At 33.4% G+C, this 23,833-nt stretch overlaps 1 protein-coding gene across 16 annotated transcripts in view; it reads left to right on the forward strand.

Moving 5' to 3' along the window:
• Gulp1 (GULP PTB domain containing engulfment adaptor 1) overlaps window positions 1-23,833 on the forward strand; it is a 270,215-nt gene that overhangs the window by 143,458 nt on the left and 102,924 nt on the right. For 13 of the 16 annotated variants that reach the window (XM_040294575.2, XM_078017716.1, XM_078017712.1 and 10 more), the window contains one exon: window positions 19,693-19,767. Coding sequence is in view for 15 of the 16 variants with exons in the window: in XM_078017716.1 (XP_077873842.1) it covers window positions 19,740-19,767 (28 nt within the window). In the remaining variant the exon portion in view is untranslated. Of the gene's footprint in view, window positions 1-2,749; window positions 2,876-10,427; window positions 10,529-19,692; window positions 19,768-23,833 lie in introns of those variants that run through there. The other 3 variants (XM_040294573.2, XM_078017715.1, XM_040294574.2) reach the window with 2 other exon arrangements.

A 23,833-nucleotide genomic window follows, 5' to 3' on the forward strand; every position in this document is an offset into this window, starting at 1 on the left:
AAAATTCGTTTACCCCAAAGTATAAATTATTTACATCTATTTTTTACTTTTAGGGTTTCATGGAAACATTTACATGAATGACTTTTCTAGTAACTACTTATATTGCTTTATTATGTACGGTTTGGTTGGTAGAAGTGACTCAGTACCTTCCCTATCTCTTAATACTTTAAAAACAAAGTCATAGTTAAGGAAGAGGATCAATATTTAATGCAAATCTCAGAGTACTAGGAAGATCTCTGCGTTCCTTTTGCTTTTCAATGAGTAAATAATGATAATTAGTGATATATTCCAAGATACAGAAATTAAGAGTCTATAAGTGGTTTGTATTATTATCATTTTTTTTTCTCTGAGTAACTCCCTCAAAGGAAAACATTGCCCTTAGGTGGATTTTGGTGTACAGTCCAAGGAGTGGGAATGGTGGAAATCACCCCATTAAGTCGATTAGAGGTCAGAGTTATGAAGACATAAGCCAGAGTTCCAAGGTTCCAGTAGGAAAAGGTATTCTGGGCTAGAGATGAAATGTTTGCTGGTTGTAGGTACAGATGACTCAGGTGCCCTTGGCCTTTCTCTCTTTTCACTCTAGCTACAGATGGCATTGTGTTCTTGGCTCCCTAGACCACACTTGCTCACTCCATCTGGTAGATCAGGTCAAAGGGATCTAATTCAAATTTGGCAAGAGAACTTACTGATAAAAAGGATAGGGAAATCTAAAACTTCAAACTCATGATGCTAATCTATAAAGAGAGTCAGTAGTTTTTGCCACTGATGTTCATTTGTGCTGAGATTCACATTAAGCACAGGGACACTAAAATATTGTCTTTCTTCTTACTTGTAATTTGCCTCTTAGAGTCTTCAAGAAAATCAAACACACACACACACACACACACACACACACATATATATATTTACGTGACAATCAAAATATGAGTATGTATAATATATATTTTCCTTTTTTTGGTCATTAATTTTTGAACAAGTTTTTTACACGGTGGTAATTTGAAAATGTTCTTAAAAGAGTAAATTGTAAGTGAATACTTACATTCATTGATTATAGTAAAGAAGTATGATAAGAAAAGGAAACAAGGGTGGCTCACACCTATAATACCAGCAGTTTGGGAAGTGGAGGCAGGAGGATTGTGAGTTCAAAGCCAGCCTCAGCAAAAGTAAGGCTCTAAGCAACTCAGTGAGACCCTGTCTCTAAGTAAAATACAGAATAGGGCTGGGGATGTGACTCAGTTGTTGAGTGCCTCTGAGTTCAATCTCCAGTATTCTCCTCCCCACCATATCACCCCCCAAAAAAAGAGGAAACATAATTGTTACACTTAGTCACTAAGACTGGACCAATTTCAAAGGTAAATCTTGCTTCCAGTATGGAATATAACTTACCAAGAAACCTTTGCCCCTTTCCTCTGACAAACTTGCCTGGAAAAACCCCAATGTCTGCTGGGGTACTCTTGTAAGCAGATACTGCCCAGAATAAACACACACCTATTCACAATATAAACACGCACAACCATACTTATGAGTCATATTTTACATTTGGATTACAGTTTTCATCAGTTTAATAAAATTGCTTAGAATTTACTTTCCTTCTTTAATTTAGTCTCCCACCTGAGATAATTATTTTCTTCCCACTCCCCACCACACCTTTTCTTTTCTCTATCCTTAGGTCTCTTCGTCATTCTCACTCATAGCTAATAACCTACTTCTTACTTAGAAAATGCATGCAGTTAGGAAAGAAACTCCACACTTTGCCATCACTAAATCCATTGAACTGTAAACTATTTTTTTGTGTTGATGGAGTCAGTCATCCTTTTCCCTATGATGAGCTATTTGTCCCTCCGTTTATCTAAGGAGAGATCTTTCACTTGTAGATTTGACCATATCCCCTCATGCCTATACAAGAATTTGTTTCTGCATTTATCCTCTCTCTTTTCTGTATCACCAGTTTTCTCTGGTTCACATATTTTTTTTCCATCAGCATCTCCATATGCAATACTTTCTAATATAATGTTTATTCCTTGAGTCAAGGTGACCCTTGGGTCCCTGTCCTATTTCTTTGCTTCCATTTATAGAAAAATTCTGTATGTTTTTCTGATTTTCATCTTTACTTTCTCACTTTTTATTCTTTCATGAACCAACACCAGTTGGGCTATCTTTGCCCCTGTCTACTGCAGTTATGCAAAAATCACCAATAGCTTCCATGTGTGAAATGAATAGCTATGTTTTAGGATTCCCCTTTGTGAACTCTCAATATCACTTAATCATTTTTTCTTTTGAGAAATGATTCTTCAATTAGAAACCAGAGCAGCACATATCTTTGTTTTCATTGGAATTTAAGAGTCTTTCTCATCTATTTCCAACTTACTCTTTTTATTCTGAGTAAATACAGCTAGGCTCAATTATCATTTGCATAGTTACTCCTATTACTTAAGTGATTACTTTGCAAATTATCTTCATTTTTACCCTATCTACAAACTTGCATACAACTCTTAGATCGTACTGCTCACTCAGTAGTCTTCAAGATGTCCATTTGGTATCTCAGAACTCCCATATCCAAAGTAGAAGTCTTGGGAATTCTACCTTTGAAATTGGCTTTCCCCAAGTATCCCATTCTTAATAAATGATACTATAATTTACTTGTCTAAAAGAAAAAAAGAAAAACCTAACAGTTGTTCTTGGCTTCTCTTTCTGTTACCCTCAATATCCATCCATCAATTCAGACTAAGTATCTCTCTCTTTGAAATAGAAATCAAACAAAACTGCAAAGAGTCTGAGGATATGACACAGTAGAAAAAGCAATCAAAATTTCAGAAAGTTTTTTTTGGGAAAATACTGGAAAAACATTTTAAGACATTGAACATGACCATTATTGGTAAGTTCTATTCAAAATCCCTGTCCTTTTTTCTCCTTTGTTTTATTCTATTATGTTGTTTTCCTCTTTTTCCATCTTTATCAATGTCAGTTATTTGATGTGCATTGTTTGGTTTATATTTATTCTTCTACAATTGGTATTGTTTTACATGCAAGTATTACTTGATTTGGGGTTTATTATGTTGATCTAAATAATTTTGGGTTTATTAAGGTTGACTTTATTTACTAAATTCAGTGTTTTTTTTTCAAGATTAGTACATGTCTAATCATCATCTTAAACCGATTATCTTGTGTAGTCCTCTACGATGTTCTACCCCTCTTAGTGATGAACTTCCAGACTGCCTGCAAATCCTCACCATCACAGATGGTACTGTGATAACATTCCTCATGCAAAGTCTCTTGTGGACCTATGAGAATTCAGAATTCCTTTAGGATGTATATCCAATAATGGTGTTTTTGAGTTACAAAGAATATGAACATTCAATTTGTTTAAGCACCGTGGATTGTTCTTTTAATAAACCACACTAATTAGAAATCATCACCAATAGTGCCTGAAAGAAGCTATGTCTCAGTTATCCTTAATGCTAGTTGCAGTTTAGAATTACCTGAAGGTTTTTGTTTTGTTTTGTGTCTTGCTTTTTAAGATGAAAACTAGAAGTGCACATTCTGATTTAAATGAATTGGATGAATTCTTGGCAGTAACTTTTTTCAATATCACCCACATAATTCTGATGGTTCAAGATTTAAATGATGATTCCCTTTACATGGGAATCACTGTTAAAAACTTGCATTATCACCAATAGTGGCCAGAATACAGTTTTCTAGTATTGCCAGCTAAATTGGTATAAACGAAGATAGTTTAAATTTATACTTTGTTAATTGCCAGCATGTTTGAAGATTTGTTCATATTCTTGAAAGACTTTAGGGTAGCCTATTCTGAATAGTAACAGTTTTTATCCTTTTTTCATTTTCCTTTGGGGTTTACTGACTTAATCTTACTGATTCATAAGGGATTCTTTGTATATTTTAGATCTTATTTCTGTGTCAGATTTAAAGCAAGCAAATATCTTTTCTTAAATATGTCATTGGTTTATTAACTCGTCCATGGTGATCTTCTTTTGAAATCAAATATTTATTTTTAGTGTACAGCACTTTATTTTTTATTTTTGCATATCGTTTTTCAAAAAAATATTTTCTTTCTTTAGGTCAAAATTATATCCTTGTACATTCTCCTCTATTCAATTCTTAGTTTTCTTTTTATTACTTGTTGCCGCAGTCTGACTGCAGCAAAATAGCCGGTGGGGGGGGGGGGCGGGGTGACGAATAACTTGTGTACATTGATACAGCAGGAGTGGAAGCTGTTTATTGTAGGACAACAGAGGTATTTATACATTTTGCACAGTTTATCTTAAGCTAATACAGCAGTCAACCAATAAGGAATCTCCACACTTAATGGCTCGCTTTTGTTACTTCTCAAACCACTCCCTCTGGCATTTTGCCAGGCACCATCCAGACTGGTTTACGAACTCTAACATTCTCCTGGCAAAATGCCAGGTGTTATTTTGACTTGTTTACAGACTCTAACAACTTGTAAATGTTTTAATGCATTCGGAGACCTACCTTGAGTAGCGTTAGTATTCTATTGGTTCCCCATATAAAAAGCCAAGTTTTTGGATATTGTCTGATAAAAAGTTTATCCTTTCCTTATAAATTTGTGGCATCCCTAAATTATATATTAAGGTCCCATCTTTATAGGGATGTTTATGAACTGTTTATTCCAAGCCATTTCTTAGCTCTCAGGCCAGCGTTACACTGTTTTTATTGTAACAATTTTACATCATTTATGTCTCAATATCACTTAGGATTCTCCTTTAATTTCCTTATATTACAATTAAGTACCTTTCATACCACAATGCAAAGTTGACTTTGCTCTGAGTTTTGAAGATTAGAGTATTTTGAAAATCTCTACTAAGTGTACTACTTGCTGAAGGTTACAAAATGAGGGAGATTAATTTCCTAGTTTGTTAAGAGTTCTTTTTTATTATTAATTCCATAAAAGTTTTGAATTTTGAAGAATTTGAACAAATGTTTGTGTATTTCTTCAGTTAATTGCATTCTTTCTTAATCAGCCTCTTAACATAATTAATAAAATAAGCAAATATTCATATGTTGAATAACCCTTAAGTGTCTAGCATAAACTTTGCACTATCAATGTCATTTTAAATATACTATTGGATTTAATAACTATTATGAGCAGGGCTGTGCTCCCCTTCCCCCAGTTTACCTTGAAATTAATTTTAAATCTCGACCACTAGTACTGAAGAATGCAGCTTTATTTGGAAAAATAGTGTCATTGCAGATGTATAGGTAAGATATGGTCATAAGGGCAGGGGCCAACCCTATATGGCTGGTGCCCTAATTAAGAGAATGCCAAGTGAAGATACAGAGACACATACAGAGGGAGAGCCTGCAACATGAGCTTTCTGCATGTTTTCTTGATATGTTTTTCATTCTTTTTACTTTAAATAGTAATTAGTTTTAAGATAGTCTGACATGAGTAATATATTTTATTTTTTGTTTATTTATTTTGAACTCAGGGACAGTTGCCCACTGAGCCACATCCCCAGCCTTATTTTGTATTTTATTTAAAGACAGGGTCTTGCTGAGTTGCTTCTCACCTTGCTTTTGCTGAGGCTGGCTTTGAACTTGTGATCCTCCTGTCTCCGCTTCCCAAGCCACTGGGATTACACCACTATGCCTGGCAACATTAATTGTAAAATATTATTTTTCTATTTAATCAGGGGTCCTTTGCCATCTAAAAAGGGTATTTAATTCAATAAGATGTATTATAAAATCAGTGGACTTTTATTTTTGCTGTTTCCTTTTATATTTTTAATCAGTCCGCTTTAATGTATTTTTTTTTTGTTTCTTGCTATCCATTAGATAAAGCTTTGTCTGATTTAAAAATGCATATTGTAGTTTTGTTCTTAAGGTTGACACTGTTAGCACGTTTTCATGCTTATGATTCACTCATTAATTTCTTAAATTTTAACATCTGTGATTTCCCAGCAAGAAGTCAGTATTAAATATGTCTCATGTCTCTTTGGATTTTTTTCTGTGTTCTATGATATGGAAAATCTTTAGATTTTTAGTTATGTGTTGTTAGGGATATGTACATTTGTATGTGTGCAGGATATAAATCTTAATCTCTATATTTCTCTATTTGTGTATACATTTACCTCTTGATCTTTTGTTATTGTATACAGCTCTTTTTCTTTTTCCTTTTTTAGTCCTTCTTTTGATTTTGTTGCTCAAAACCAAAATTCTTTGGTACAATTTATAAGTTGGTAATTTGGTTATACTTTAGAGTGTCTCTCTTCTGAAAAGGTTTGTTATCTTAATATTCTCTAGAGTACTTTTGGCATTGGGTTTTCAGTAACAAAAATTATGAGGGATGAAATGTCTTCCAATATTGTTATTATTCCTAAACATTGTTTTATACTTACTCCATAAAAAATTTACAGTGCAGATGTTTTTTTCCTTGAGTACCTTGAAAATACTGCTCAATTGTTTTTTCAGCATGAAAATGGTTATGATGTTTATTGTTATTTTGGTTTTTATTATTTCAGCAATCATCTCTTTATGCCTAGATAAGTATTTCCTCTTTCATATTCAGTTTTATTTTTTCTTTTATGACATTCCCACTATTTGTATTTTCACAGCTTTATTTCTGTCTTTGGTATTTCTTGGATATATCTAATTTACTCTTTTTGATTTTTGTAGTCCTGTAGGAGAATTCCTCCATTTAATCTTTGAATGCAGTCACTCATCTATAATCTGTAACTATTCTTTGGTTTAGTCTATTTATTTTATTTCAAAAAATTTCAGCCATTGTGTGTTTATGTTGTTAATTAACATTTATTTCTGTTTGGTTTACGTGAACAACAAGAATGAGCTGGAGGCATCATGATACAAATCTCAAATTTACAGAGCTACAGTAAGGAAAACAACATGATATTAATATAAAACAGGCATGAAGACCAATGGAATAAGCTGGAAGACACAGAGACAAATCCACATAGGTACAGTCATATGATTCTTCAAAAAGTTACCAAAAACGTATGTTGGAGCAGAGACATCTTTTTGTAACAAATGGTGCTGAGAAACTGGATGTCCATATGTAGAAGATACTAGATCCCTGTATCTCACTTCCTACAAAAGTCAACTCAACATGAATCAAAGACTTAAGAGATACACAAGAAACAGTGAAACTGATAGAAGAAAACACAGGGGTAATACTCCAACACAATATGCAGACTCTAAAAGATCAAGAAATAAAGCCAAGAGTCTATAAGAGGGATGATATTTTAAAAAAAAAGTTTTTACACAACAAAGAAAACAAGAGCATGAAGAGAGAGTCTGCAAAATGGGAGTAATTCTTGCCAGCTATTCTACTAATGGGGGATTATTATGCAGAATATACGAAGAACTCAAAAACACTTAACACCAGAAAAACAAATAACCCAATCAAATAAATAAGAAAATGATCTAAATAGATGTTTTTCAAAAGAAGAAATAGAAATGGCCAAAAAATAAATGAAAAAAAAATATTCAACATCCTTAGCAATCAGGGAGATGCAAATCAAAACTACCCTGAGATTTCATTTCACCCCAGTTAGAATGGCAATCATCAGAAATATAAATAACATGATTGCTTGTGAGAATGGGGTGAGGGTACACTTGTACATTGTTGATGGGACTGCAAATTAGTACAACTACTTTGGAAAGCAGTATGGAGATTCCTCAGAAGACTAGAAATGAACAAGCATATGACCCAGTTGTCCTACTCCTTGATATTTATCCAGAAGAATTGAAAGCAATGTATTATAAGGATACATGCATACAAATGTAATTCATAATAGTTAAGCTATAGAACCAGCCCAGGTGCCTGACAACAGATGAATGTATAAGGAAAATGTGGGGGGCTGGGAATGCAGATCAGTGAGAGTGTGCTTGCCTAGCATGTGTGTGGTCCTGGGTTCAATCCACAGCTCTGCAAAAAAGAAAAATAAAGAAAACATGGTTTATATACACAATAAAATTCTACTTAGCTGTTAACAAAAGTGAAATTACATCATTTGCTGTTCTACAGATGGAATTGGGGAATATCATGCTAAGTGAAATAGGCCAGACTCAGAAAGTAAAGGGTTGAATGTTTTCTTTCCTGTGTGGAAGCCAGAGAGAAATAAAAGAATAAAAAGAGATGATTTTGTGACAATAGAAGGGAGATTAGTAGAGTCAAGGTAGGGGACCAAAAGGGAGGAAGTATGGTAATGAAAGGGGAAGAACTGGGGAATTAATTTGACCAATTTGTGCTATGTGCATGTATAAGCATATGGCAGTGAATTCTTTTATACATAACTATACGATTTTAAAAGCTATAAATAAACAGAAAGAAGACTGCCATAGTAGAGGAAGGGCATTAGAGGAGAAAGGATAGGAGTCGGGGGAAGCACTAGGGAGTGAAATGGACCAAATTATATCATATGCACTTAAGAATATGTCACAATCAACTCCACTATTACATATAAGTATAGAACACTAATAAAAATATTAATTTTTTTAGCCATTATATTTTTATACTATTATTTTCCATTTGGTTCACTTATGAATAACTTACTCTTATTTGCAAATATTGCTTCCTTTGTCTTGTAGGTATATTAATGTATATTAGGTATGAAAGAAATATTTTTAAAGATATGAATAAACAAATTATTACATCAATAAAATGATTAATCACTGTAACTGGGGGACTAGTGGTCCCTTTAAAAATTGATCAGAGGCTCTGTCAAGGATACTATAAATTAATTGTTTCATTAAATGATAGTTTCTGTTGGACACTATCATAATTTCCTTCTAGACTTAGGATTTCGTTTCAAATAAAGATTAAGCCTAAATTTAGGATATTGCTTTATTTCCTTATTAAAGTCAAAATTTCCTTCATTATTGGTATTGAGAAAATCATCGTACTTACTTGATCTCAGTGAAACTTTAGTCTGAAAATATGGATGACTTTATAAAAACAACTCATTTCTGTATATGGATTTTTGATTAAAATGTGCTTTATCTTTATGTACTTTATCTTTTATATATTTTATCATAATTCTCTGGGTTATTTTTAACAAGGCAATAGTCTCTTTTTGTAACTCATTTTACTGAATAACCTTAAAGAATTTCATTTTTCTGAAACTACCTTAAAAAATAATTTGACTTTTTAAAAATTGTTATATATTTTCATCAAATTTACTAAACTATGGTATACATTTTATGGCAATAAAATAATTTTAGAAAACTTGTTCCAATGTTTTATTTGTAATTCAACAATTATTTACTATAGATATTTGCTATGTACTAGGGATGCAGAGAACAAAGTTATAAGCATCCAGATTCACTTATTTTTCTAGGCCATTCTTGTGTAATTCATTTGAGGGACTTGTATTTGATGTACACTGAAAGTAGTCATTAGTGTAAGAGAATAAGAGGGCTAGCTTCATTTGAGTGGATATTTTGAAAGGAAATTTTGTAAATTAGTTCACTAAAGTAGGTTAGGGTTAGTTGCCAGAAATTTTTCTAACTATGTTCAATGGACCGTCAAATAAAAAGTTCATTTGGACTTAGGTAAACTTTTCTTTGAAAGGATTATTGCAAGAAGGGGAGAGGAACAGGGGCAGTAGGAGAAATACGTCCACCATGGGATCAGTAAGTGTGTCAAAGGTTAGGCAGAAAGTAGTATTTCTTTTATAGTTAGGAGTAAATGAGGCTGGAAAGACATGGGTGTGGTAAAGGATGACTCAGGATGATGTGGTTAGGAACAGTAGGTCAGAGGATGTTGTAGCCTCTGGTCAGCCTATTATTATTAGAAGAAGCAGGGAAGAAAGAATTGTTGCTGATGGGACTGAGTTTGGATCAAAGTCAGGGGTCTGGGTGAAAGAGATGAGCTCAACTCAAGCAGGTGTCTTTTCCAGATTGAGCAGTGGATACAAACGGTTCAGCTAATTGTTCATGAAGCAAAGAATGGGAAGTCAGAGGGTTACATTTACCTTTGTTACAGATACAAAAGAGTCTTCTGAAAATTGCATCTAAATCCTACAGGGAAGATTGTCCCTCTCCCACCCCCCTACCCCAAGTAAGCTCTTTCTAGGATACAAAGGAGTGGGAGAATTTGTTTAACATTCGCTTTTTTTCCAGAATCACAGAGCTAGGGTAAAGTTCACCATTTTCAAGAAGGTGAAGAACACAGAGAGATTTCTGAAAAGAAATGTTTTGTAGCTAGACATAAAAGATTGGTAGAAAGACCAAAGAACTAAGGTTAGAAAATTTAAGATTGCTGTAGTCCCACTAAAATTAAAAATAGAACCTGCATGATTACAGGGACAGAAGCAGAAAGTATGCACTGTGGCCAAGGGCTGCTGCGTGTCAGCAAGCACGGCAGCAGCATCCACGCTGTCCTCAATAGGAAGGACCACGTGGTTTGCCTGTGTGAGTACTTGAAGGCTCTGTTTTAGAGGATTCACTTTCCTTCTCCCTGTAGCTCAGTCTTCTCCTAGTGCAGCCTCTTAGATTACCGAGAGATGCTCTGTACATAAGCAAAAAGGTGAGTTTTCTTCTGAGGGTTGCCTTGAAAGCTGGTAAAGGAAATTATCTTAAACCTTAGAAAATGCTTAAATGGTAAGTCTGGACACACTTATTTAGTTTTAGCGTTTCATGTAAGTATTTTTTTTTTAAACTGCTTACTCTATAAAATACCAATCTATAAATAGCTTACATTAAAGCAAGAGATTTAAATAAGACTAATCTTTCAAGTGAGACATCCTAATAAAAGTTAGAAAATTTGAAAGAAAAATTTTATAGCTTTTGCTTTGTGCATATAGATCAACTGAATCTTAAGAAACATATATTTCACGTATTCTAGTCTTAACGCTTAGTTTCTAATAGCACTAATTGTGCCATCAAGCTGTTTAGTCTTTCAAAGGAATTTAGGTAGTTTTGACAGATGATGTTACCTCTGTAATTGAATCCCACAAGTTCTCTCTTGCAGTTAGGATGTGGATATGGAAATATTTGGTGAAATTACTAAAACAGCAGGTCTAAAAGGAGGTAGTGCTGATATGTATAATCAAAGGAAAACGAAGAAAGTATACTGTTATAATAAAATTGCCATGATCATATCCAGATGAAATATCAATTAGGATTTCTACATTTGTACTTCAAAATCTGTGGTTCCAAATGAAACTAAACTGAAGCTACTTTTTGCGTCTACATACAATCTCTCCAAGTTAATTTGATTAAAAATAGTATTTGTTTCAACATAGGGAGCTTCACAATCTATGAAATGGTTTTATTGGTCTTCAAGAATATTTTTCTTCACTGAACTATTTGCTGTGTGACTGTCTCATTTTAGAGGAAGGTAGCTGACTTTCATTACGGACACAAGATAATGGTGAAAAAAACCCATAGAAAACTCAGGAGTTGTAATGAAAAAAATCTCAACATCTAATTATTGAAGCCAATTGCCAAAAGCCTGCCAATGTTACCTCAGAATCTTAGATGCTTGTGGAAGTCTGCTGGGACAGTCTTCATACTGACAGGAAAGAGATGGCTCTGGCAATTTGGGAATTCCAGTGTAGCTCCTTCCCTGGAGCTTTCATTCTTTGGTGGTTGGCATAAAAAAGGACTATAAACATCCTCATGGAGAAGCACCTTCCACGCTGATATGAGGAACAAAGTGTACCCCTGCATTACCAAGTCCCTGCACAGAATCTTGTGATGTCCCAAGATTGACGTACTTATTTGCAAGATACTTATGTAGAATACGAGAATTTACAGCTGTGCAAATGTCTTATGAAAATACCTCATTATTGCCAGAATGAAGTGATTTAAGTTTTGTGCTTCAAATGTCAGGAAGGGTGGACTCTGTGTTCCTGTTTTTCCTTTTTAGTTCATTAGACACTTTATTTTGACTTCTCTTTTGGCATTAGAGTAAATGCATATAAATGCATGTTATTTTATTTTGGCCCACAAACTTGGTATTTCTGGGCATTATACATTTAAGTTTTCTCATGTTAGGCATTCTGCAGAGGTGACCAATTTACTGAGTGCCTTAAGTGTTCCTGATAGACCTTTCCCTGCCCAGAGTCAAGGATATTGCAAAGTAGGGTAGACAGGAGCCTCAGGGGAGGCTTGTTGATGGCTCCCTGATACTAGCCAGATGACTAGGGGTTTTGTCTGCCTCATCAACATGCAGCACACATGTTTTGCCTTTCTGCCTAGAACATTCTTTCTTTTTTATACCTTTAGCCTTTGAAACATCTAGGAAATTACTATTCTCAATCTCTCTGAAGCTGTCCCTTTGAACTCAACAGTCATGCCTAGCGTCTTCCTTTTGAGTTCAATGGTATCTCCTTCCTTCCCAGGGCTTGTTCTCATCCACAGAGTCCCACATCATTCCCCCCTACCTCCCCAGCTGGCGAACTTTTTGAAAGCAAGGTCCATGTCATACTTATTTTTATCTTCCATACTTGGTACGGTGCTTGTCACATAAAATGGTCTCAAAATACAACTAAAAAAAGGACAGAGACTTTTTAATGCATGTTTTAAGATATAGGTCAACATTAGGTAAAAGGAAAATAATGATAAACATATATATGTTAAGTGAGGGAATTTCAGAAAATACTGCTGTTGCTGTTTCTCCACAAGCTATAAATGTATATTCTCTTTACCACATGTCATGCGGCTTCCTCTCCCCGTAATGGGAAACTGCTGTCTGTGCACTGATTCTTTTTCATGGCTCCACTCAGTATTGATCTATAAATGCAAAGGCACTTGCAATTTATGGTCATAAAATCAATGAAGAAAACATTGTAAGATGTCTTACATTTGGGAGATTTAAGTAGAGAGCCTTTACAACAGATACTAGTCAAATCAAGAAATGCCAAAAGTGAAGTGAATTCTCCTAGTGAAATTTGTGAGCTTCATTATCCATTGTAAGCAATGAAGTTGCAATAGTTAGCCATTCCTTTAGAGTGTTCAGCAAACAGTGGGAGGTAATTTAAGATATAAAAATTACCTCACATCCTATAAAAAGTACCTCACCAAATTACATGTTTTAAAAATATGTGAAAGATTTAGGGTAAAAAAATGCATATACTATGCATTCACAAAAATGCAATTACTATTTTTTAACTCCATCTAGTACCTACCTTCCTATGTAGAACTAAATCTCATGATTAGACTTCATTATTTTGGTATCATTTCATTTCAGATTCTTCATGAACCGCAGGAGTTTAAAATGATTTGTGGCATATTAATATAAGCTATGTTTTAATAAATTTTTAGGGTTTTTTTTCTTTTAACACTGTGAATATTTTTTCCAGGGAAATTTGATTTCACATACACTCACATGGATAAAAATAAAATCAGAACTGACTGTTTTTATTATTTCCACATATCTAATTTTCCTTATCATAACAATATGATGTGATTTTTTTTCAATAAAATCTTGAGTAGCAGGTGGCATAGCAGAAAACTGTCACTCATTAAGAGGATACACTAAACTTCTAAACTAGTTTATAAATATTAGCAGATTCTTTTTGGGTCAATCAGTTTTCAGACATGAATGAGCTGAATTTATTTAAAGACATGCTTTTTAACGCCAAACTTTTTACATTAGTAAGCTTATAAAAGGCTAAATTTATGAAGTGAGTTAATCTCACCTCACAGTACTTTGTGACTGCTGATTTTTAAGTAACATTTGAGATTAAGCCAGATGTGGTGGCACACACCTGTAATCCCAGCAACTCATAAGGCTGACGTAGGATAGTAAGTTGAGGCCAGCATCAGCAACTTAATGAGACCCTGTCTCAAAATTAAAAATTAAGAGAACTGGGTGTGTAGCTGTGTAGCTCAGTGGTAGAGGGCCTCCAGCTTCTGTCATTAGTACTGAGGGGGAAAAAAAGTCTAATGGCGTCTATCTTTAATATATACATTTAAAAATTTTAAAAAGTGATTTACAACTTTTTCAAAATAGAAGTGGATGGTAACATTTCAATTAATCATACATAAATTATGAATTACAAATTTTTATTGGTCACATTTAAATGCTCTATTAGGGGTTTAAACATAATCAGAGCCTATAGTCATCGAATGAATTTCTCAGGTTGTCTAATGTTATTTTCAATATACTACAAATATTTAGAATAGAATCTTGCCTCTGGAATCTTATCAAAGATAAAAGCAAATATGTTTAATTGTGATATATAAGAAACTTAAAATGAGCCTAAAAATAAATCATTACTGTTCTCCATATATACTCAGATCATGTATTTCTTCTAATTTAATTTTGGTTCCTTCATTATTTCAAATTTCTATATTCTAGTTTGCATTTTTTCCAGATATGCAAAGTTCTGCTATCCTCATCTTTAACCTCTGTGAATCATCTCCCCCTTTCCCCTGCCTCCTTTTCTGTCAGTGAATCTAAGTAGTTTAGTTATGATGTAGTATGTTGTAAATTTTTCTCCTTTTCTCCCTTTCCCCTCCTTCCTATTAGCCTATTTTCTCTCTGAGTCAAATTTGACTAGTTTATACATCTGTGTTTTCAACTTCGCCATTCTCCTACAAGGTTTCATCTGCCATTAATTTCATATATGTATTTTTATCTAACACATTTTGTTTTTATTCCTAGAAGTTTGACTCAGACTGATACCTGTCTATCATCTATAATCTCATTTATTTCTGGATCAGTTTTGATTGATTTTTCTATTCATTATGGACTGTATTTTCTATTTCTTTGCATGCCAGATTGCTATTGAAGATACTTTTCCTTGTGTATTTTACTATTTTGAATGCTGATTTTTTTTATTTTTTACAATATCATTGGGCATAGTTTTGAAATACATGAAGTTACTTGGAAAAAATTTATGATCTTGTTCTGAATGTTTGTAAGTGAGACCAAAACAACATTTATTCTACCATTAATTTTCCCTATTAATAGAAATGTTTCTTACTAATTGATGTCTTATGAAATATGAAAATTTCCCCCCCTGTTGTAAGCTTCCATGTTACTTATAAGGTCTGTTTTCTCTAATCTTTGTAGGAAACTCTTTGTTTAGGCTTAGCTATTTGATCAGAATGCATTCCAATCGACAGCAGGATCTCCTGAAGGCATCTTTAGTTCTTTTGTTTTATTTAAAAAATTATTTTATATATACATGACAGTAGACTTTATTTTGACATATTATACATACATGCCCATTTATTGATTGGATTATTTATTGATTAGGATCACATTATCTTGATTGTACATATGTGGAGTTTCACTGCAGTGTATTCATATATGAATACAGGAATGTTATGTCTGATTTATTCTATTGTCTTTCCTATTCCTATACCCCCTGCTTCCCTTTATTCCTCTTTATCTAATCCACTGAACTTCTACTCTTCCTCTCCAATCCCCTAATTATTCTGTGTAAGCATCCACACATTAGAAAGAACATCCAATCTTTGATTTTTGGGGAGTTTGGCTTATTTTGCTTAGCATGATAGTCAGCAGATCCATGCTTTACTGCCAAAGGTCATAAAATAAGTCTTTTTATGGTTGAGTAATATTTCTGTGTGTATATTTTTTTATCCATTCATGTGTTGAATGGCATCTATGTTGGCTCCATAGTTTGGCTATTGTGAATTGAAATGCTGTAAACATTGATGTGGCTGCATCATTGTAGTATGCTGATTTTTATTGAGGAGTAGTATGACCAGGTCAGATGGTGGTTTCATTCCAAGTTTTTTGAGAAATCTCCATACTACATTCCAGAATGGTTGTACCAATATGCAGACCCACCATCAGTGTATTAGTGCACCTTTTTCCCCACATCCTTGCCAACATTTATTGTGGCTTATATTCTTGGTTGTTGCCATTTTAACTAGAGTGAGATGAAAATCTCAGTGTAGTTTTAATTTGCATTTCTCTAATTGCTAGAGATGTTGAATATTTTTTTATATTAGTTGACCATTCCTGTTTCTTCTTCTTTGAAGTGTCCATTCAGTCCCTGTGCCCACTTATCGATTGGATTACTTGGTTTTGTGTTAAGTTTTTTGAGTTCTTTTTATATTCTGAAGATTAATGCTCTGTCTGAGGTGCAGGTGGAAAAGATTATCTTCCATTCTGTAGGTCTCTGCTCACATTCTTGTTTGTCTCCTTTGCTGTGAAGAAAGTTTTCAGTTTGATAACCATCCCGTTTACTGATTTTTGATTTTACTCTTTGTGCTTTAGGAGTCTTGTTGACGAATTCAGTTCCTAAGCTGACATGATGGAGAGTTGGGCCTACATTTTCTTCTAGTAGGTACAGGAATATGGTCTAATGCCTAGGTTGTTGATGTACTTTGTGTTTTGTGTAGAGTGAGAGATAGAAGTTCAGTTTCATATAGATTTTCAGCTTTCCCAGCACCATTTATTGAGGCTTCTTTTTCTCCAATGTATGTTTATGGTAGTTTTGTGTAGTATGAGATAAATGTACTTATGTGGGTTTATCCCTGCGTCTTCTGTTCCATTGGTCTGTTTTTGTGCCAATACTATGCCCACTTTCATACTATAGCTCTGTGATAAAATTTAAGGTCTGATAATGTGATGCTCCTGCTTTCCTTTTCTCACTAAGGATTACTTTGTTTCTTCTACCCTCTTGTTTTTCAAAATGAATTTCATTTCTGCTTTTTCTATTTCTATGAAGAACATCATTGAAATTTTAATAGGAATTGCATTAAATCTGTATAGTGCTTTTGGTAGTATAGCCATTTGGGCAATATTAATTCTGTCTATCAGAGCATGGGAGGTCTTTCCATCTTCTAAGGTCTTCTTCAATTTCTTTCTTTAGTGTTTTGTAGTTTTCATTGTAGAAGTCTTTCAACTCTTTTGTTAGATTGATTCCCAAGGTTGTTTTTTTTTTTTTTGAAGCTATTGTAAATTAAATAGTCCTCCTGCTTTCTCTTTCAGCTGATTCATCATTGGTATATAGGAATGCAATTGATTTATGGTCCTAATTGCAGATCCTGCTATTTTGCTTAATTTGTTTGACTTCTAGAAGTTTACTGGTTGAGTCTTTTTTTGGGGGGGGGTCTTCTAAACATAGAATCATGTAATCAGCAAATAGAGAGTGAGCTCTTCTTCTTTTATTTGTATCCTTTTAATTTCTTTGTTTGCCTAACTTCTCTGGCTGGAATTTCAAGACTATGTTGAATAAAAATGCTGAAAGAGGGCATCCTTTCCTAGTTTGAGTTTTTAAAGGGAATGCTTTTAAGTTTTCTCCGTTTAAAAGATAAAGGTCTTGGTTTTAACAGATGACTTTTACAATGTTGAGGTGTGTTCCTACTATCTCTAGTATTTCTTTTGTTTTGAACATGAATGTATACTGTATTTTCTCAAATACTTTTTCTGCATCTATTGAGATAATAATGTGATTTTTGTCTTTAACTCTATTGATGTGATGAATTATGTTGAAAGAACCTTGCATCTCTGGATGAACCGCATTTAATTGTGGTGCATTATCTTTTTAATATGATTTGTGTGTGATTTGCCAGCATTTTATTAAGAACTTTTACATTTATGTTCATGAGGGACATTGGTCTAAAGGGTTCTTTCCTTGATGTGTTTTTGTTTGGTTTTGGTATAGGATTATGCTAGCTTCATAGAAGGAGTTTGGAAGGGTTTTCTCCTTTTCTATTTCATGGAAGAGTTTGAAGAGGATTGGGGTTAGCTCTTCTTTGAAGGTCTGGTAGAACTCAGTTGGTCTGGGTTTTTCTTTGTAGGTAGGTTTTGATGGAGTCTTCAATGTCATTGGTTGAAATTGATCTGTTTTAAATTTTCTATGTCCTCCTGATTCAATTTTGGCATAGGGTGGCAGATTGGATTAAAAAACAAGACCTACATCCTCATTGGAATACTATCTGTGGGGAAAAACCCTCTGAACTCTTGTGAGGACTAAAATGGAAGCAGTTTCCTCAAACAACAACTAGAATTAAGAGCAGCAAAGTGATGGGAATCTTCTGGGGGAAAAAAAAGCAAGATTATTTTGATATTGATTTCCTGTGACTGCCAGATGACAGAAAAAATGTTTCCAGAAAATGGGAGAGAGGACAGATGTGATTACAGAGTGCAGTGCATTAGAATCAGAATCTGAGTGAGGAGAGTGGCCTGGGAACCCTGGCTTCTTGTGTGGACCAGTATATTTAGTAATAAAGAACTTGACCAAATTATCATGAGGGTCTCTGAGCAGGAAGTGGTGTTAAGTCTCTGAATCTCATAGTAGAATGGGGGAAGGTATTTCAGAATCATGTATTGCTCGTGGTCACTTGTATCCTATCAACTGAAATGTCTGGGCAGTTGTGGGGAGGGTTTTACCCAAAGTTCAGTTACTTTCCTGTTACCTGAAAACATAAGTCCATAGAACTGGGCTCTTAAACAAGCACAGGAATGGCCTTTAATTTCTCTTGGAGCAGGTCTCTGAATTATTGTGAGAGCAGATTACTAAAGAGATATTTTTATTTCATGGAGTTGAATTAATCCAGAAATGTGAGAAATGCAACTTATGGAAAGAATATTATTTTTTAATTCTAACAAAGTTGAGTTTCCTTGAAATATAATGGAAATAAAAGTGAGAGGTTTTCCAGTTCAAGAATATTTATGTGCCAGAGCAGCAAGGGCATTACTTTTGCCTGTTTCACCACCAAGATAGCTCTTTCATGGACTCTGAATATAGATTATAAAGAAGTACTAGTAAATATTGAATCTTACTTGCCTTCCAAGTCCCTAATGTGTATTGTCTATGAGTTTCTGAGCACAAAATCTATAAAGCATTTGTTTCTTACATGAATACCCTGGATAAATAAAATGAAAATCTCTCAATTGCACAACCTCTTTAGAGACCATAAAGTCCCCTAATCAAGCTACTGGTTTTGATGAAGAGTTCTCATAGGAAAACATAACACTGATTGAACACTAACAAGACCTCTGTCATCAATAATAATGCATATAAAGAAGATTTGGGGCCTGTGCTGTATGGAACACAGTTACAGTTGCTGATACTTTCTGAACTCAGTATGCACCAGATGCTTTCCTGCCTCACCTAAAGTGCAAAGCAGCCTTATAACCAGTACTGCAGATGTGTCACCTGCTTTGGGAACTTTGAAAACATCATGGAACCCCTATGGGCTCAGTGAAATAAAAAATATATGTCTTTATATGTTTGAGTGGATTTACAAAAGAGATTTTATTCCTAAAGGAACAATTGAAAAGCTTTTGTTTATCTACAAATACTGTTAACGGGAGCCCCAAATTTGACCATACTTCTTACCAACAAGTGCAGTGAAAAGTATTGATCTTCTTTCTCATTAAATTTTCAGATAAATATAATTAATGATAGATAGATATAGTAGTAAAAAATAAACATTAAACAATTCATAGAATTTCAATTGAAATTTTTTTTTAATTTTTTTTATTTGTGCATTATAGTTGCATGTACTGATGGGATTTGTTGTTACTTGTTCGTACATGTACTCCATTTAACAACATAATTTAGCCAATATTACTTAATATATTGTTTTTCATCTCTGTGCCAATCATAATATTATTCTTACTCATTGTCCCTTAATACATTTTAGAATATTGTTTGTATATATTTAAAAAAAATTTAAAAAGGTTTGTAAAATATATTAACACAAGAAGTTGGTCAACAGTCCTTCAAAATGTTTTAATCTTTGTCATTTTTGTAGGATACAAACTGTGATTGAACTGAACGCTTATTTGACAGAGCCTCATCATGAACCGTGCTTTTAACAGGAAGAAAGGTAAATGTGCACATTTTAAAAAGGACTTGGGAATCAAATCAACATTGCTTTAAAAATAAAGCAGAGATGTTTGGAAATTGGTTTTTCCCATTATGAGACCACATGGCTCAAAAATGAAATTAGATTAGAACAATGTTAATCTGTAAATATTGCTAATTAACCTTCTTTGATTATCACTCTAATTAAAGAGTGGGGTTAATACACTTAGTTCACAATACATATGTGATAATATGTTCTCTGGAAATTTTATGCTATGTTGTGAAATTGCAAAGAATAAACTAATTGGAAACTCAGTCCTAAGTTCAGTTTATATAGCCATATAATATTAACTTGCCTGGGTTTACATAAGGTTGCAAAATATAAATTCATTCCTGAATATTTATGTATGTGTGTATGTATATGCCCACTTGATGTATTACTGAATTGTATGGGAGGCTTCATGATAGGTCAATTGATAATAATGAGACCAAAATAAGTTTGCTATTAATACTATGGTAGGAATATAAAATAAACACAAATTCAGTGTATCATGATCATCAATAAAGGCATAAATGAAACAACTAGCTAGTTACATGCAAGAAAAATGGAATTTGACAAAATATTTTATGAAATACTTATGTTGGAAAGAAATATTTTATGTTTTTTGTCTAATTCAGTGAAGCTAAAATAATGTGTGCATTTAATTCTGGAAATTCTCTAGTATAGGGCACAAGGCTCCTTGGTTTATGATGAATTGGAAACAAATATTTAAACCATGCTAATCAAATTCATAGATGATTGAAAAGAGGAAGAAATGACTGACAAAGTAGGATTACACATATGTGGGGGAAAATGACCAGCTAGGTTATATTCTACACTATAATTTTAATATTATAAATTGCCAAGTAAGGGCTCCCCAAACATAATTATTTATTATTATTCATATATTTTCATTATTTGAAAGATGCACCTTAAGTGCTTATTTAGTGAAGAGAAAAAAGGCCTAATAATCAACACTGATTTTTAAGAGCTAAAGCTTATATTCTAATAGATGGGTAATGAACTGTCCAGAACGAGGGGCCAGAGTGTTCTGTTCTATTTCACGCAATCAGGCCTAGTGTGTTCTCTCTCCCAAATATTTAAATAGTTAGCTGACACATTATAATATGCCCAGATGATAAAAGCTGAAATAACATCAGTTTTTTGATATATAATGGGAGCCATAACTGAGGACCCTTGGAGCAGCTGTTTTTCAGTGTTTGAGGGTTGCCGGTTAGCCATGGGACTATTTTAATAAAGGAGAAATAGGTGTGAATTATAAGGTCCTTGATTGTATGTAGGAAAGAGCATTTCAGCAGTGTCCTGTAAAAGTATAATGGATTATTCAAATTACTAAATTTGTGTCACAGAAGTGAGAGCCATTCAAACATTTGGATATGGTACAGCAGATTAATGTATTCAGTGGGAGTTTAGATAATGTGACCTTTCAAACACTTTTCAAGACTGAAAAGCTAGAAATATATTATTTTGCTTATTTTTCTGAGTAAGAGGAAGCAAAATGACATTGTTTGCTGACTATACCTTCATGCTGATTTAAAACATATCCCCAAAGTAAAATGATGTCTCTTTTTTGTTTCTTTTTATTCTCTTTACTAGTAAGAAAGAGTAAAAATAGTTTTATGATATATCATAGTATTTCTAATAAAGTAATAGAAACCTTACATCACAATTCATCACTATAATCACACTACCTTATTTTTGGAAAACATTTTTGACCTTGGAAGACACACACACACACACACACACACACACACACACACACTCTCTCTCTCTCTCTCTCTCTCTCTCTCTCTCTCTCTCTCTCTCTCTCTCTCTCTCACACACACACACACACACACACACACACACACACACACACACAATTCCCCATCCCATGGCTTTGAAGTTGCAACTGCTTGTTTCTAATTTACTATTTATTTTAAGGAGATACAGAGTGGTTATTCCAGAGGACTGGGTAATGATATAAGTAACCAGTAATTGTTTGTTGGTCTCATTTGCACCCAGTGGGGTGCTGCCTTGGGGAAAATTGGAGTGGTTTGTAGAATCCAGAAGCAAAAGACTTATTTCCTCCTTTGCTTAGTTTTTTTTTTTTTTTATCACCTTTTCTTATTTTCCAAGTCTAATGATTAAATATCTTTATTTGGTAATGATTGATCAATATTTTGCTCCAGCTCTAACTTACAATTTGATACCAGAAGTTTTACTTAAATTTGTCAATTAGTTCTGAGTCCCATTTGTTAAATGAAAAAAATCTTAGAACCTCTGTTCCAGGTTTTAAGTAATAGTACTATTAGCTGAATTTTACTTGGAGATGGGGAATTTGAATGTTATCACAGAATTCCTATATCATGAAAATCTTAGAGAATGTGTAATTCAAGTGATATTTCCAATAACTAGTAACAATATATACTGTGCATAGTATTCTAAACAAAGTAAAATGGTCTTCTGTCAGGAAAAGCCTATTTCTTATTTCATAGATACCCAGTTTATTTGGTCACTTCACATAGCCCTACTAAAAGCCTCAGAAACCAAAGAAAGAAAGATTCTCTCTTTAACTTAAACATAGTTATTTCTTTTTATTAAGTCTCAGAATTATTATTATAGTGTTTATATTGAATTAGCCAGATATTTCACTTTTTTTCTTTTTTGCAAATACTATAACAGTGTTATAGTGGTTCAGAGACTGAAAAAGTTTGAATAGACTGGAATTGCAACATTTTGAGCTATTTAAAAGTTAGTCTCAAATAATCATAGATTAATTTTTAATGATGGTTGTATTTATTTTACAGAAATTTCCTTAGTTAGCAGTCTGTTTGAATTTTGAAAATCTTCTACCTATTCCATCAAAATCAAACCATTTAGCCAAAAAGTATAAAATACAGTATGTGAATAATGTTATTGAATAATTCAACAAATTACACTTTATTTATTTAAGTTACCAGTTGATGTACTAATGAGTAAATATAATCCTAATGTCTAAACACATAAAATTAAATATTTAAGAATTATTTTATTTTTTATGAAAAATGCCATTCAAGTGTATTCTTCCACCCAACAATATTTAGCTTTAAATTTAACATACTCAAATTAGGCATTTTCATTATGTTAAGCTCTGGTGATTATATATATATATTTGAAGTTACTGCATCTTTCATGATGAGCTCCAAATCTAACTGCATTTTAAAAATTTAAGCTTATTGATCCAGTATTCAGTTGTTTGACATTTGTCAAGCATTTAAGAATGTCAATATTTTCTCTCACATGAGTGTTCAATATTGAATTAGCAATTTTAATGTAATTTCAAGGAAGGGCAACACATTCTGGAATGTCTATATTCCCATGTTTATACTAGTTCTCTTTATCTAATTGCTTCTGTGGACACAACTAGTGACCAAAGACCATCATCTGTAATGTCTTCTCAAGGTCCAAAAACATCTATGTGAGTTAATATCAACAGTTTTATTCTTTGATTGTTTTGTTTTTCTTTTAACAAAGTATAAATTCAGATGACACTAATAACTCATTTTGGAAGTCCTTCAGGTTCATAAATGCACTACCTATAACAGAAATTGTATAAGGAGCAACCACTAAAAAATCTACATTTTATGTTCTGTGAATGCAGATTTTAGTTATTGAAGAAACTGTGTAGCTCGTCCACTGGTAATTTCATACTGTGTTTATTTTACTCTGAAATCAGAAACACCTAGGTATACCTACCCTCTTTCAAGGTCACTGAAATGTGAGACTATAACACAGGCAATATCATCAGTTTTCAAATAATAGTGGCTTTTTAGAGAAAGCAATTATCTCTCTGCCTCAGGATTGGTATGAGCCTCATATTAAGACTTTAGTCAGACTTTTTATAACTCCTGGAGAAGTGTTGTATATTATGGGAAGGAGGCATGAGAAGAATTGTGCAAAGCCATAAAAAGAAAAATTGGATATCTTTCTAGGCTTCCAAAAGGCAAATGTTTGGTGTTTTTATTGTTTTTGTATACAGAATTGTGATTTACCTCTTTTAACGTTC

The sequence above is a fragment of the Ictidomys tridecemlineatus genome, chromosome 7 (assembly GCF_052094955.1).
Source record: "Ictidomys tridecemlineatus isolate mIctTri1 chromosome 7, mIctTri1.hap1, whole genome shotgun sequence".
Classification (NCBI taxonomy): domain Eukaryota; kingdom Metazoa; phylum Chordata; class Mammalia; order Rodentia; family Sciuridae; genus Ictidomys; species Ictidomys tridecemlineatus.